This window comes from Sceloporus occidentalis, unplaced genomic scaffold (genome assembly GCF_023333645.1).
Source record: "Sceloporus occidentalis isolate IW3139 unplaced genomic scaffold, rSceOcc1.0.p SCAF_1, whole genome shotgun sequence".
Lineage (NCBI taxonomy): Eukaryota > Metazoa > Chordata > Lepidosauria > Squamata > Phrynosomatidae > Sceloporus > Sceloporus occidentalis.
Genome location: NW_028316981.1, coordinates 243,774,092 through 243,788,940, shown reverse-complemented (window position 1 = coordinate 243,788,940; position 14,849 = coordinate 243,774,092). Strand labels below are relative to the sequence as shown.

The following is a 14,849-nucleotide window of genomic DNA, read 5'->3' as shown; positions in this document are numbered from 1 at the left end:
GCTAATAGTCTCTTTATTAAGTGTAAAATACAATCTTCCTATCTCTAGGCCCAAGAATATATAGTGCGCCCGTGCAATATGTGGGTGCACTATACATGGTTTTGAACTTATGCTGAAGCCACACAACAATTAAAGAAATGGTGCGCACGCCCATGGTGAACGCACTTCCCCACAAGCATGTGCTCCATTGTTTGCAATGGGGCGCAATCCCCTTATGCGGGGGGATCTGGAATGGATCCCCGCATAAGGCAAGGACCTGTTGTACATAGATAAAGTATATAAAAACTGTAAATACAGCCATGTGTGTATACTTACACTGGATAAAAATGAATTCATGGATATGTAGTGATATCATGTCGGAATTCAGTGACAACAAAATGAATTTGTGATAAAACCCAGATGGAGTAAAATGTAGAGACAAATTGATCAATCCTACTGTAAAAGGATGTACAGTCTGCCCTCTGTATATGTGGACTTGCCATCCGTGGACCTAAGCATATGTGGATGGCAAACCCGCGTGGGGGTTGGCATTGGCAGAGAAGGAAGAGGGAGAAGGACAGGTTTCTTAACTGTAACTGTAGTTCTTCAAGTGGTCATCTCGAATCCACATAAATGGGTTATTCTGTGCCTGCGCAGCATTTCTGGATTCTAATGGAATCGCTAGGGAAGACTTTTTGGAGGTAGCTCCGCTCACCCTCTATATAGGCAGGATGTCTTCCCGCCCCTTCTCAGTTCCTTTTGTCCGCCACGTGAGCAGCTTGGAACCTCGCTTAGAATTGCTCCTTCAGACCCCAAGGCAGGCGCAGAATAACCCATTTGTGTGCTTTGCAGAGACCATGAAGAAGGAGAACAAGGAAGAAGAGGAGAGGAGGAGGAGGAAGGGAAAGGAGGCCAAGCGGCAGAAGCATGACAGAGTGGTGAATGAGACCAGGAGGAATGCAGAGGAGGTAGGATGGACTGGGCTGGGAGTGACCACCGGGGGGCCGAGGGGCAACAAGTGTGGGGGGCTGGGAGGCCAGCAGAACACAGAGACCAGGAAGGCAGGCAGCTCCTGTCTCCTCCTCTGCTGCCTGGCTCCTGCTCTGGAGGGAGGGCCTCTCAGTCAGCGCTCCACAGTAGGGCCTTGGGGTCATTCCCACCGCCGCTGCTGTCTGCCGTCCTCCGCCTCGGCCCCACAGCACATGGCCGTCCGGCAAAGACCAGGAGGCGACGGAGGGAGGCAGGGAAGGAGGCCAGCGCCCTCCGCCTGGACTGGGCCACCACCCTCCACTCAGCTCTGCTTGGCCCTTGGACTCTCCAGAGGGAGGGAGAGCCAGCTGGCTGGCTGAGGGCCCCCGCCGGGCCTGCTTTGGCTACCTGCCTGCCTGCCTTGGGGTCTGAGGGTGAGGTGAGCCTGCTGGTCCTTGGCTCCTGGGGGGGGGGTCACTCCCAACCCACCCGTCTCCTCTGCATTCCTCCTGCTCCCCTTCCCCACTCCATGGCACTGCCACAGCTTGGCCTCCTTTCCCTTCCTCCTCCTCTCCTCCACTCTTCCTCGGCTGGAGGTGCGAAGGAAGCAGGGAGAGGAGGAACGAAATGGAGGAGGAAGAGAGGGGAGGAGGAGGAAGAAAAAAAAAGGAGGGCGAGTGGCAGCAGGGCAGCGGAGGGAGGTAAGAGGAGAAAGTGGAGGATGTGGGGAAGAGGGGGATGAAGGGAAAGGAGGAGGAAGAGGAGGAAAAGGATGACGGCGATGAGCGGTGGTAGGGCAATGGAGGGAGTAAAAGGAGGAGGAAGAGGAGAAATGAGGAGAAGGCAGAGCCGCAGCAGTGGTGACAGGGAAGAAGAGGAGGAGGAAGAGAGGGGGAAGAAGAGGTACCCCCTGCTGCCTGCCACAATGAGAGTGGCAAAGCTGGCATCGGGGAGGGGGACAGGCCAATGTGCCATTTTCCTCAATGGTGGCATGGCCACACCACCATTGAGATTTGTAGGACTTGAGCATAGCTGATTTTTGTATGCACGGGGGTGGGGGGTTCTGGAACGGATCCCCCACGTATAACGAGGGCCCAGTGTACATAGTCATATATGCTCAGTTACATTTATGAGTTCTTTGGGAAAACTAGTCTATTACTCACATATATGCAAACTTTCAAAAATTATCAGATCTCTGGTGTTTCTACAGTTGTAAAAGATTTAATCCCACCACAATTATTTACAGGGTTGGAGATCCTGGTGTTTCCAGAAATAGATGTTAATAACGCTCATGATATTTGCAAACAAATTCAAGAGCATTCAATTCTTACAGGCTTTTTCTAAAGTGAGACATTTATCTATGCTTTACTAGCTTCAAGCTAAGAAACTCATACATGTTCTTGAAGAAGGAAACGATATCAAATTTCCAACCCCGAGAAGGAACAAACTGTTTTTCCTGTTGGCTTATCGAAACTGAAGGCAAGTAGTTGAATTAATGTAGAACAGAGCACAAAGTTATCCAGAAATGTAGACGGCTAACTGACTTGCAAATCAGCATCAATATGCTGTATCAAGTGCATTTATTATTATTTTTTGGTGTTCAAGATCTATTTGATAGAGGAAACTCAGGTGCAAAACCTTGATAGTTAAGCTTCAGAATCTATATACCAATAGGTTTCAAATAATGCAAATTACATGTTTGCAATCACACTGTATATTAATAAAGAGGTATTGCTTACTCCACTTGAGCACTTACATGTGAAAACCCTGAACGTAACCAAAGGTCAGGTTTTGCATTTATAAAAATATTTAGGGAAGATGAGGTTTGATCTAAAAACTGTGTGGGAGGCAGATTTAAATATATTTATAATTGATACCCATAGGGGAAAATTATGGATTGTTCCACCAATAAATTCTCTCTGCACAACATAAAGAAATGTCTCTCAAAATACTTCATTTTGGTATAGCACTCCTTACAAGATCAAGCATCAACTATCTCACCATAGCATCCTGGTATGGATGTGGAGAGACTGCTTTCCTTCTACATGGGATTTTTGTTCACCAATAGTTTGTTTTTTGATGCTTCGTCTCCCACTTTACATCACAAATGAAAACCAGAATATAAGCAATAGTGAATTATTCCTATTTGAGAGAGATAATAAGAAAATGATTTTTTTAAAAAAAATTAATCAAGTATTTTTACCAGCAGCTAGGCTGGGGCTGTGCATGCCACACTGTTAAGGTCCTAGGAACCCTATAAATAAAGGAGTGGTTGGATAAGAAAATGAAATCTGTCCTTTCAGAAAAACAACTATAACATAAGAATAAAGGCTATGTAAACACTGCCCCTTTTATAGAAGGATGGTAACCCTTTAGTATGTTTGTTACTTAGACCTAGTCCCTACATCAGTGGTTCCCAACCTGGGGGTTGGGACCCCTTTGGGGGTAGCCCAACCCTCTCATGGGGGTCACCTAAGAGTCTTAAGCCAGGATTCCTGGGGGCCTGCAGGAAACAGCCAGAAGGAGGAGGAAAGGCAATTGTTTGCCTCCCAAGGGCAGGGTAACCAAACATCTTCCTTTTCCTAGGACAAGTCCTACATTTTAACCTCTCTGAGGAGTCTGGGAAGAACTGCAAAACTTCCTCCATTTGAGGAGGCTAAGTGAAGCAAAGGGAGGGAAGGAGATGATTGAGAAAGGCAGGGAGGCGGAGTCCTGGCTGGGCGCCATGGGCGAGGAGGAGCAGTTGAGGCAGGCAAGCAGAGGAAGCGGCGAGGGAGAAAGAAGGGCACTGGGCTGCTGGGACCCGTTAGGGAGACAGAAGACAGCCTGTCTGTGCCTTGCCTGGGCTTGGAGGAGGGGTGATCAGGGGAAGAGAAGGGAAGGATGGAGCATCGCCACTGCTGCGTTCCCTCCACTGTTGTCTCTGTCACAGAGAAGAGGGCCAGGGGCACCATCTGAGGGAGGGCTCTTCCTCTGCTCTTTCCTCCTTGAGCTCTGGTGGCTCTGGGGCTGGTGATAATGTCTTCCGTAGAGGTTTGGTGCTGGTGCAGCTGCCTCCTCATGCGTGGATTGAGGCATGCAGTGGGAGCCAGTGTTTAACACACACACACACGCCCATCCCCTTCCAAGTTCTTCTGGACTTATGACAACCCTGAGGTGACCCTAGCCATGGGGGTTTTCTTGCCAAGATTTCCTTGGAAGAAGTTTGTCATTGCCTTCCAATGAGGCTGAAAGAGTGTGACCTGCCCAAAGTCACCCAGAGAGTTTCGTAGCAGAGCAGGGAATCAAACCTAGGTCTCCTCCTGGGGAGACACCAAAGCCCAGCACTGCAGGGCTACTGAACAGAGGCTGGCATTGAAGTGGCTTTTGTCCCAGCCATAGTGGCTGTCAGCTTGTTGCCAGTTTTCCCAGCAACCAAAACTGGCAGCCAGCATGGCCAAGCTCATGGGGCAAAAACCTCACACCAGCAGCTTGAGCTGGAAGGGGCTGGAGGAAGAGGCTCAGGAGGGCACCAGGCCATGCTCTGTGGCGGCAAAGGAAACTTTCCTCCCCCACTTCTGGGATTGTAAGTTTGCACCGTCCCCTCCCTCTTTGCTCCCTCCTGCTCCCTCTCAGCAGTGGGAGTTTCTGGGCTGTCCTCAGGCACAGCTCTGAGATAAAGTTTGCCAGGCACTGCTGGCTCCCCAAGCTCCCTGCCCCTCTGGATGGCTGCATCCCAGTGTGAAGGCTGGTGAGGGGCTTTTAGTGGTGTTACTGCTCTTGTTGTTGTTCGGTGTCTTCAAATTGTTTCTGAATTATGGTGACCCTAAGGAAGGCTTGTCACAGGGTTTTCTTGCCAAGATTTATTTAGAAGTGGTCCTGCCAGTGTCTCCCTCTGAGGCTGAGAGAATGTGACTTGCTTAAGACAACTATGGGTTTCCATAGCCAAGCAGCAATTCAAACCCTGGTCTTCAATTCACAAATCACTCCACTACACTGGCTGTTTCTTGAAGCCTATCACAGGGTTTTCTTGGCAAAATTTGCTCAGAAGGGGTTTGCCATTAACCTTCCCCTGAGGCTGAGAGAGTGTGACTTGCCCAAAGGCACCCAGTGAGTTTCATAGCAGAATGGGGAATCAAACCCAGGTCTCCAGAGTCCTAGTCCAACTCTCAAACCACTACATCACCCTGGCTCCTATTCCCATGTACCAATACGAAATAATTGCAGTCTTTTGTTGTCCTTGTGTGTGCGAACCTAAGACAACCTTATGGGGTCTTCTTAGCAAGTTTCTTCAAAGGGGGGTTGCCATTACCATCCTCTGAGGCTGAGAGAGTGTGACCTGCCCAGGGCCACTTACTTGGCCACAAATTGTACATACCCCAGAATGCATCACCATATTGGCAGTCCTTCTCCCCAACACTCTCATTTCTCTCCAACCAGCTTATAGCTGGGAGATGGAAATAATTTTTAAAGCAACATTTAAATCTGGACTATTTTTCAAAAAGTAAGGTCCAGAACACACTGCAGAATTAATCCATTTTGAGACTGCTCTAACTGCCCTGGCTCAGTGCTAGGGAATCCTGAGAGCTGCATTTTTTGTGGCACCAGAACTCTCTAAGAGAGTAGGCTAAATGTCTCACAAATTACAGTTGCCAGGATTCTTTAGCATTGAACCAGGGCAGTTAAAGTGGCCTCAAACTGGATTATTTTTGCAGTGTGTTTTGGACCTAAGTGGCCCATATGCTATTACCATTATTCAGTTTTGTAGCTGTTATTATAAATTGAAAAGACATAGAGTACAAACTGCTAAAGTACGCTTCTCTTCTGGAGTGAGATGTGCTTTTCCAACTGACTCTCACCTCTAAGGAGGGGGCTGCCAGGAGGATGAGGGGGGTAGGAGCACAATAGCATAGGGGGGTATTAGGAGGGTTTTTGTGCATTTAAATTTTGTGGATTTATATTATTGTTTTTAGCTTTTATTTTTTAATATCATCTACATTTTTCTTGAATATCCTACATTTTGTGGTTTCTTTCCCTCCGCTCTGGTTATGACATCTGGTCACCCTGCTCAAGGCTCCTCCACTACTTGGCCTTCTCCCAAGAAAGAGCAGGGTGGTGGCAGCAGAGGATGGAATTAATAGTATTAATATTAATTATTAATAATTATTAATAATTAACCATTAACAAGAATTAATTAGTAATTATTAATAATTAGTGGTTGATAATAATTATAATTAATTAATCAGATATTAATACTGTATTATATAAATACTGTAAATAAATAACAACAACTAATATTTACATTTATTCATAACAGTAGCAAAATTACAGATATGCAGTAGCAACGAAAATTTTATGGTTCGGGGGGTCACCACAACATGAGGAACTGTATTAAAGGGTCGTGGCATTAGAAAGGTTGGGAATCACTGCCCTACATGGACCTCAGGAGAACCAACTGAAGCGCTGGAAAAAATAATTTTAAATGTTCTTTTGTTGCTGGGTGCCTTCAAGTTGTTTCAGGCTTATGGCAACCTTTAAGCAACCCTTGTTGTTGCTCATTTGCAATAAAATTTGACTCATAAGAAAAACAGTATAGAAAACTTCCTCCTGGTTTTGTTTTGCAAACTCTATGTACTGCATACATATCCCCATTACTAAAAGCAATATACAAAGATTCTATGTGGTTTTAACTTGTGTGTAAAAACAAAGAGAAAAACACAATCATGTCACAGCAACAATGAAGAGAATAAGAGCTCCATGGATAAAACAAAAACCAATTTAATTATTTATAAACAGCTGAGGTACTTCAGAGTGAAATAATGTTTCATAAACTATGGAAGAGAAAAGCAAATAGCAACACAATTAAAGATAATAAACATGCTAAATGTTTTCTAAAGACCCCAGAAAGAGTCTGTCACAGTAAACAGGTCTCAAAGTTTATCTTCTGAAGGACCAAAACAGTATACAAAATACAGTACAAAATGAAACAAACAGCGAGTGTACATGTAACACCAACTTTCTTGCCAAGAATGCATTTGTCCCTGAAAAATGCTCCCAAACATTACTAACCTGAGACTTCTGAGTAAAATCAACATCAAACATACAGGACTAAAACTGTCCTTCAAACAGATCAATATGCACAGAACTACCTCTCTGAAAAAGGAATTCAGTGATGAACACCCATGTTCCTAATAACTTCATTATTGACCACAGCTGCCCAAGAACTGAACAGGACAACCCCTTAAAGTTACATAAATTAATACAGCTAACCCTTTATATACACAGATTCAACCATCCAGACTGAAAATATTCCAAAAACATACAAACTCCAAAAAGCAAACTTTGACTTTGCTATTTTATATAAGGAACACTTTCACTATGCTACCTTATTTAATGGGACTTGAGCATCCATGGATTTTGGTATCCACAAGAGTGTTCCTGGAAGCAAATTCCAGAAGATACCAAGAGCTCCCTGTAACTCTTTCTTACATACTAAAAACTTTCTAAAGTTCAAAAGATAGCATATTTATATTATTTGGCAATAAAAGACAACATTCACTGTTTGATATTAAAATTGCCCTGGCACATTTCTGTTCTAACTTTAAGAGGTCTTGTAGTTACACCAATGTAAATTGCATTACATGATATTCATAGAGCCCATACAGACAGGCCAAAATAAAGCTGCTTCAGGTCACTTTGGAGGTATGCTGTTTAAGTGATGCATGTGTCCTAAAAGCCCGGAAGCCGTGCCAAAGCCTCACTCCAATCCTAAGGACTAGAGAGCAGCTTTGGTGCAGCTTCTGGCCTCTTAAGATCCGTGTGTCATTTAAACAACATACCTCCAAAGTGACCTGAAGCAGCTTTATTTTGGCCTGTCTGTACAAGCTCATAGTTTCAACCAAAGAAAAGTAACTTCAGGTATCATTACGTTCTGAAAATATTTATTGCATCAACTATTATTGCCAGTCCAGGAAAATGGGTTTATCTGTATTTTAATGTCATTTTCCATTGTTTCAATTTAAACTCTTGCTTCCCAGCTCCATCTTCCATACTTGCTTCATTCTATGCACATGTGTTTCCAAATTAAGTTATTTCTGGAAAATGAGACAAATCTATCTTGTATTCATTAATGTCAGACCACAGCCTTCCCATTTCAAATGCCATTTTATCCATCACGTAAGTTCCTTTGTCATCTTTGCTGCAGCTTCTGTGACTTAAATTAGGTATGTAAACATAATGCAAAAGTGTACATTTCCTTTCTACAGAAACATTATTCAGAATCTTTTGGGGATATAGTGCTTGCATAAGAAATCATCTGCACACTTTACTGGATTGTTTAAGGAGCTCTCAAAGTCTTCCTAACTCATTATTCCCCATGAGGTGCAACGGTTGAGCTTCTCAAATGACACATAGACCTGATAAGTCTGGTTTCTTCAACTGTAACTGCTGCAATACTGTAAAGTTATGCCAGGGGAATGTTATGTTACGCTGGCTCTCAACTATTTAATTGTTGCTTAGTTAACCATAAAATAATCTCTTTGCTGATGATGTAGAAGACAAAATTTCAGCAGGTGCTGCTTATGTGATATAACACAACCATTAAAGGAACAAGATCTGGGTTCCACCACCTTGAGGTGCCACAAAGCAACATATGGATCTACAGCCACCAATATTTTCCATCTACTTGTGGGATGCGATGCATCAGTGCATTACCTACCTGCATCAGCTCTGGATCGCTGACCTGGTGCCTTTCCAAATGGGGTCTTCATTCATCTGTAATTAAGTGAGCAGCAAAGCTGCTGAACTAGGGTGAAAATCCAGTGCTAGGGGATGTTGTAAAGTCCTTTTCAGTCTTAGGGTAAAAAATACAACAGTCCAAACGCCAAACCAGGATTCTCTTCTCCACAATCTTAATAGATGCAATTTCAATTAAAATATTCTGAAAGAGAAAAATAAGCACATGGATTGTTAACCAGTAACTTATAGGACAATAATCAGACTATGAGCTTTCAAGCAGTGCAGTAAAAAAAACCACTATCTGCCAGGGTGGAACTATTTAAATCAAAGTGGTGTAACAAAAAAATCTCATGGAATCACAAATGATTTATATTAGGTATTAGGAGTCAACAACTAAACTACAAATTGCGGGAATGTCTGATTGTTAAGGAAGTAGGACTAGAAGGATATCAATATCTATTATCTTATGTATATATATTTGCTTTATTTGTTAATTTGTAATTATGATATTGGTGAGATGTTATGAGGATGTTTTTTGTCTTAAATGCGTGTATATTTCTAAATAAAAATGCAAAACAACAACAACTCAAACCATTGATTTAAGACCAATGATAAGCAAGACACATACTGTGTGTCTTACTACTACTTCAAGCATCCCTCCAGAAACTGTAGAACAGACCTAGACAACATACAGCCCATGGGCTGCTTGTGGCCCACCAAAGGATTTCTGAAGGCCCACAAAAATGTGGAATGATTTCCAGTGGTAACTGGCTGCAAACGGCCAGCCAACCTCTGTTTTAAGGCTCCTCAAGCCGCCTCCTCAGCCCAGCTTTCTCCTGAAGAGAGGGCTGGGCAAAGGACAATGTTTGCCCTTAAAGGCTCTTCCATCACTCGACTTTCTCTTGAGAAGAGGGCCGGGAAGAGATGGAGGATGACTAAAATATTAATAATAACAATAATAATAATTAATAATTAATTAATTAATAATTGATTAAAACTTATTTGTGGCCTGAAGAAGTTTAGCGTATTTTAATTTTGGCCCCTACCTACAGCCAAGTTGTGCAGGTCTGGTGTGAAACTACAACTTCCTGCATTCCTTGCCATTGGCTTTATTGACTAGAGCTGCTGGGAATCGTACTGAAATGTTTGTAGGACCACATGAGTCTTATCCCTGATATAATACAGTCTGCATACTTCTTTGATAACTTTTTTTATTAATTTAGGAAAAAATGAAGCATAATGTATCCATTATATTTGTCAACCTGTAGGTTTTGTGTAGTAAAATATAACCCTGTTATAAAGAAACACGACCTTTAAGTTTATTAAACTAAATGAACAAGTCACTTTTCCAATAACTATGGTACTTTTAAGTAGGTCATCTGCAAACTCACTCATATGTTGTTTGCACCTGAGCCTCTGAGAAACTTCTGGAACATAAGTAAAAACCTTGCCCCCCTTTGTTCCTCCCTCACCTTGGTTTCATGTATACTGCGACAACCATACCAGTGTAAGGAAATGTATATTGTCAATGACAGAGAAAGGGGCTATCTTTGTACTATCTCTGTCAGACTCACACATATGGATGAGTTGTAAGCTAAATTTCACCAGAGGTTGGAACAGTTCCCACTGGCACATAAAAAACCCACTAGCACATAGAAGACTGCACTGTTTTCTATCACTCCTCACCTTCATGTCTAACTGACAATAGCAAATAAAGGTAGATGGCTAAACCCATATGGCAGTACCACACACCTCCCCCCAAAGATGCCCTTTAGAAAGGCCACAGAAGTAGTCACAGCTCTGGTGAAATGGTTTTATTTAGCTGCAGGGTGAGATTTCTCAGCCAACTCACAGTTGAGTCATTACATTAGGCACCCATTTTGACATGTGCTAACTGGACACAGGGAGACCCTTCACAGGACTCTACTATCATTCACAGGACTCTAGTATCAGACAAACAACTAGGCTGTGAAGCCATTTTATTTTGCCATTTTATATAAGGGATACAATTTTACTATGTGGTTGAATTTAGTGGGACTTGAGCATTCAGGGATTTTGGTATCCAGGGTTGTGGTGGTGGTTCCTGGAACCAAACCCCAGTGGGAATCAAGGGCCCATTGTATAACCTGAATGCATCTTAAGCTGGTGTCTATGGAGAAATGTCAAGAAAAAAAAATCAATTGCTGAACTAGATCCTATCAAAACTAATTTTCAGTCTGTAACAAGGCATATGGGGCACCCAACAACAGTGCTCATTGCCTCAAGAACAATACCACAACAACATTGTGTTTTGTGGGTGTTTTGCTTCAGCAGGGACTGGGAAACTGGTCAGGATTAAGGGCATGATGGATGAGCCAAACATGTTTTACTCTGCAAGAGATCTAGAACTAGAGAAAGTTCTTTTTCCAGCAGGGCAATAACTCTGAACATATAGCCAACACATGTTTAAATGACACATGCAACTTAAGAGGCCAGAAGCTGCACCAAAACTGTGCTCCAGTCCTTAAGACTTCTGCATCATTTAAACAGCATACCTCCAAAGTGACCCAAAGCAACTTTATTTTGACCTGTCTGTTTGGGCACAATGAGAACCATCCCCTGGTGAAGACAAGAGCATAATCTGTCCTGGAAGCACTGATCATGCTGTCAGGGATGATGGGAGTTGTAGCTCTTCACCTCTGGCTCGAACTCACCACCTTGTTACGCACCGGCGCTGACCAGTTTTGGCCAGTGGTTAAAGCTTTGCTCTAGAGCAGCAGAGTTACAGAGAATAGGCTGAAGACCCTGACAAACTCTCCAAGCCTTCTCACTCTTGCTTCCACAGAAGTCTTCACACTTCTTCAGGATCCAGCTGGCTCTTGACTCAAGACACCAGACAACTCAGTAGTCTTATATAAAAGATCTACTTTATTCTACTATATACAGCTCCAAAACTATCCAACACAACTCCTCACTACTACCCACTACTACTACCCACAAAATACATTGGGAATCATAGCCATTATTATAGCCCTTGGAAAACACCACCCACTCTTGTCAGTTTCCACCCAGTGGGCGTGTACAACCATTTTCATTGGCTCTCTTGATTCATCCCACAATTAATGATTTCATCATTTCACCTTGTCCACTTTAACAATTCTCAAGTGTGTTCAATTATCCACTTTGCATTTCTGTCCTTGGCATTTAGGACTTGCTAATTACATTACCTTTTACACCTGTGTGGCTCCTAATTGCTTTTGCTGAGTCATCCTGACTCTCACATACATGTTTTATTTCTTACACTGTATATCCCATGTTGCATTTTCCTTAACACATGCATCCAACTTTTAGTGTAAGAACAAACAGGTATGCCTGTCCTGGAATTTTCTAAGTTGTTTGGCATTGTTTTCCTTTGATTCATCCTTTGTTATATGACCCTTGACTTATCCATGGGTCATATCAAAATCCGTAATTAGGCCCCAAAACTTGACCTCCACTTATACATGAGGTCGACTAATATATGGTACTTGTTTTTTGTGACAGAATAAAATTATTTTTGAGCTTCTTTTATATATCAAGTGGCAACAATGCCAATTAAACCCATCCTAATTATAACCTGTAATATAACAAAATGCATAAATGATAAATACTTCTACAATATACTGTATATTTGGGGCAGACCTCAAGGCAGCAGAGAAAACAGCACAGAGAAAAGGCATAAGAAAGCCATACAGATGCAGACTGATGCCTGGTCTTGAATGTTACATTCAAAAGCCAAAATATAGACCAAAGCTTATGCTTGATATGTTTTCCTTCCAAAGGAATTTGTGTAAAATACTTCCAGATAGTGGTTTTTTAAAGCCCAGACAGAACTATGATATCTCCCCCCCCCCCCCCGTCGTCCTTTTTATTCCCCTTTTGCCATAGTTTCCTGGCATTCTTGGCTAGGCTTGCCATATCCTGCCTGTGGGCGGAACTTCCCCGGTTTTGGGCGGGTCCGCACAGTCCCGTCCCGGGTTGGCCCTGCCCCCGGGATTTCCCCCGCCCCCGGGCTTTGTTGCAAAGTCTGCAACAGCAGTGGCGGGGGAAAGAGAGAGAGGCCTCTGTAGGCCTCTCCTTTGGCAGGGGGGGCCTTCCCTCCCCTCTTTGGCTCCGCTGGAGCTGAGGGAGGGAAAGAAGCCTCGCCTGCCGAGGCCAGACTTCTTTCCCCGCCTGAGCTCCGCCGGCAAAAACGGAGCCCAGGCGGGGAAAAAAAGCCTCGCTGAGGGGGGGATTCCTTCTCCGCCTGGGCTCCGTCCCTGGTGAGAACGGAGCCCAAGTGGAGAAGGAATCCTCCCCTCAGAGAGGATCCTTTTCCCCCTGGGCTCCGTTGGCAAAAACGGAGCCCAAGGGGAAAAGAAAGCCTCACTGGGGGCAGATTCCTTCTCCACTTGGGCTCCATCCTTACTGAGAACGGAGCCCAGGCGGAGGAGGAATCCTCCCCTCAGCGAGGCTCTTTTTCAAATGCAGGACCCCCCCCAAAAAAGGTCCTACATTTGAAAATTTTGTCCTACATTTGTCCCAGTTTGGAGGTCCGGACTAATGGCAACCCTATTCTTGGCCCAGATTCACTCATATGATGAAAACCATACCCAGTCTTTGTCTTTTTATGTCATGACATTTAGTTGGTTGAGAAACAACTCAAAAGCCCAGAATTTGAAGAAAGAAATGATAATTACTGTTCAGCACTGATGATATTTTTAAGAAATGAAACATGAGATAAAAAACTTGAGTAAATGCCCATATTTGATTGCAGATGTGTTTGAGTATGACTATGACACAGACATTAATTCATTTTTATTATGGCATTATCCACTAACACAGACAGAATATTATTTGGTCAGACAGGGATGTGTCCTGCCTTTAACTTCTACAGGAGTGGAAAGCCTAGCATGACAAACTGATATTGAAGACCAAGAGATCCATACAAATACAACTGGGAGAGCTCCATCTATAGTTTAAGAACATCTGTACCAATCTTTCCTGTAGATATGCTTGATGGTTCTCTATCAAGACTCTTGTCTTCCTAGAATGAAATGACCCAAGTCCTTGAAATGATTGCTCTCAAATATTCCCACCCAAACTGGTCAAAACTGAAGTACAAACAGTGAAAACGTTGAATGTATTGATATATGGGTTACAGCTTATCTAAACCACTGCACCATGACAGTAATAGGAGCAAAGAAAGATTTTCTGTCACTGTTCTATCTGCTCAATGCCGAGTAGAGTAATTTCTGACTGGTAGCAAACTTTCTTCAAATAAACCCAGAACAGTAATATCTGGAATCCTTGGGTGCTTACTCTGGCTAGTTCACATTGCATTTTGCAAGGAAAAATTGCCTGTATGAGTTCAAGCTTGGAATTAATAGGTTAAAATTATATTTACTATATCACTTTGTGCAGCACTATCTCAAAACACTTCTTTAAAACATTTTAAATCACTTTCAAATTCTCTAAGTCACAGTCTTCACACACTAGAAGGATGGTTGATACAAGTTGTACCTTTAGAAACAAGCATTTCAGCACCCTCTAGTGGTTGCCTGTTTACAGTCATTCCCAACTAAGTATTTTTGAGTCATCATCCCAATAGCTTCCCTTTTCCACATGCTATGTTTCCTTAACTCCTTTGATGATTGTTTCCTAAAAACAACAAGAAGCTATGGAACACTTTAAAGATTTCATACATTTATTATAATATGAAACTCAGATGCATTATTTTTTATCACAAATTTCAGACATATATACTAGGATTGCCAGGTGAAATAAGGGCCAGAACTTATATACATGTAATGGTTGTGCAGAAGAGGAATTTTCAGCAGGTACTGCCTGCATGACAAGTAATACCTGCTGGAATTTCTTCTTTTACACGTCTATTTGAAGTATAAGAGCTCTGTTCCTTATTTCACCTAGCAACCCTATCACAGAGAAAGTATTTTTGGTTGAGTTTGCAATACTGAGTGAAGACAAGGTAAATTAAATGTAGAACATACAGATAGCAACAATTACATTATTAACACTGACAATGCACAGAAATCTTGCAAACCCAAACTTCATGAATGCCAATTAGCATAGTAGGATAAGAATTCATTCTTGTATTGAAATGACAACTGATGAAAGTGCAGGAAGAATTTAGCAGCATATTAAAGAATGAAAGTAATGATCACATA

At 42.8% G+C, this 14,849-nt stretch overlaps 1 protein-coding gene across 2 annotated transcripts in view; it reads right to left on the bottom strand.

Moving 5' to 3' along the window:
• Positions 1 to 14,849, bottom strand: part of LOC149323692 (spindlin-Z) — a 57,179-nt gene that overhangs the window by 18,242 nt on the left and 24,088 nt on the right. For both annotated transcript variants that reach the window (XM_089491067.1, XM_089491075.1), the window contains exon 2: positions 8,645 to 8,866. In XM_089491067.1, the coding sequence (XP_089347193.1) occupies positions 8,645 to 8,696 (52 nt within the window). In that variant the 5' untranslated portion in view covers positions 8,697 to 8,866. The remainder of the gene's footprint in view (positions 1 to 8,644; positions 8,867 to 14,849) is intronic.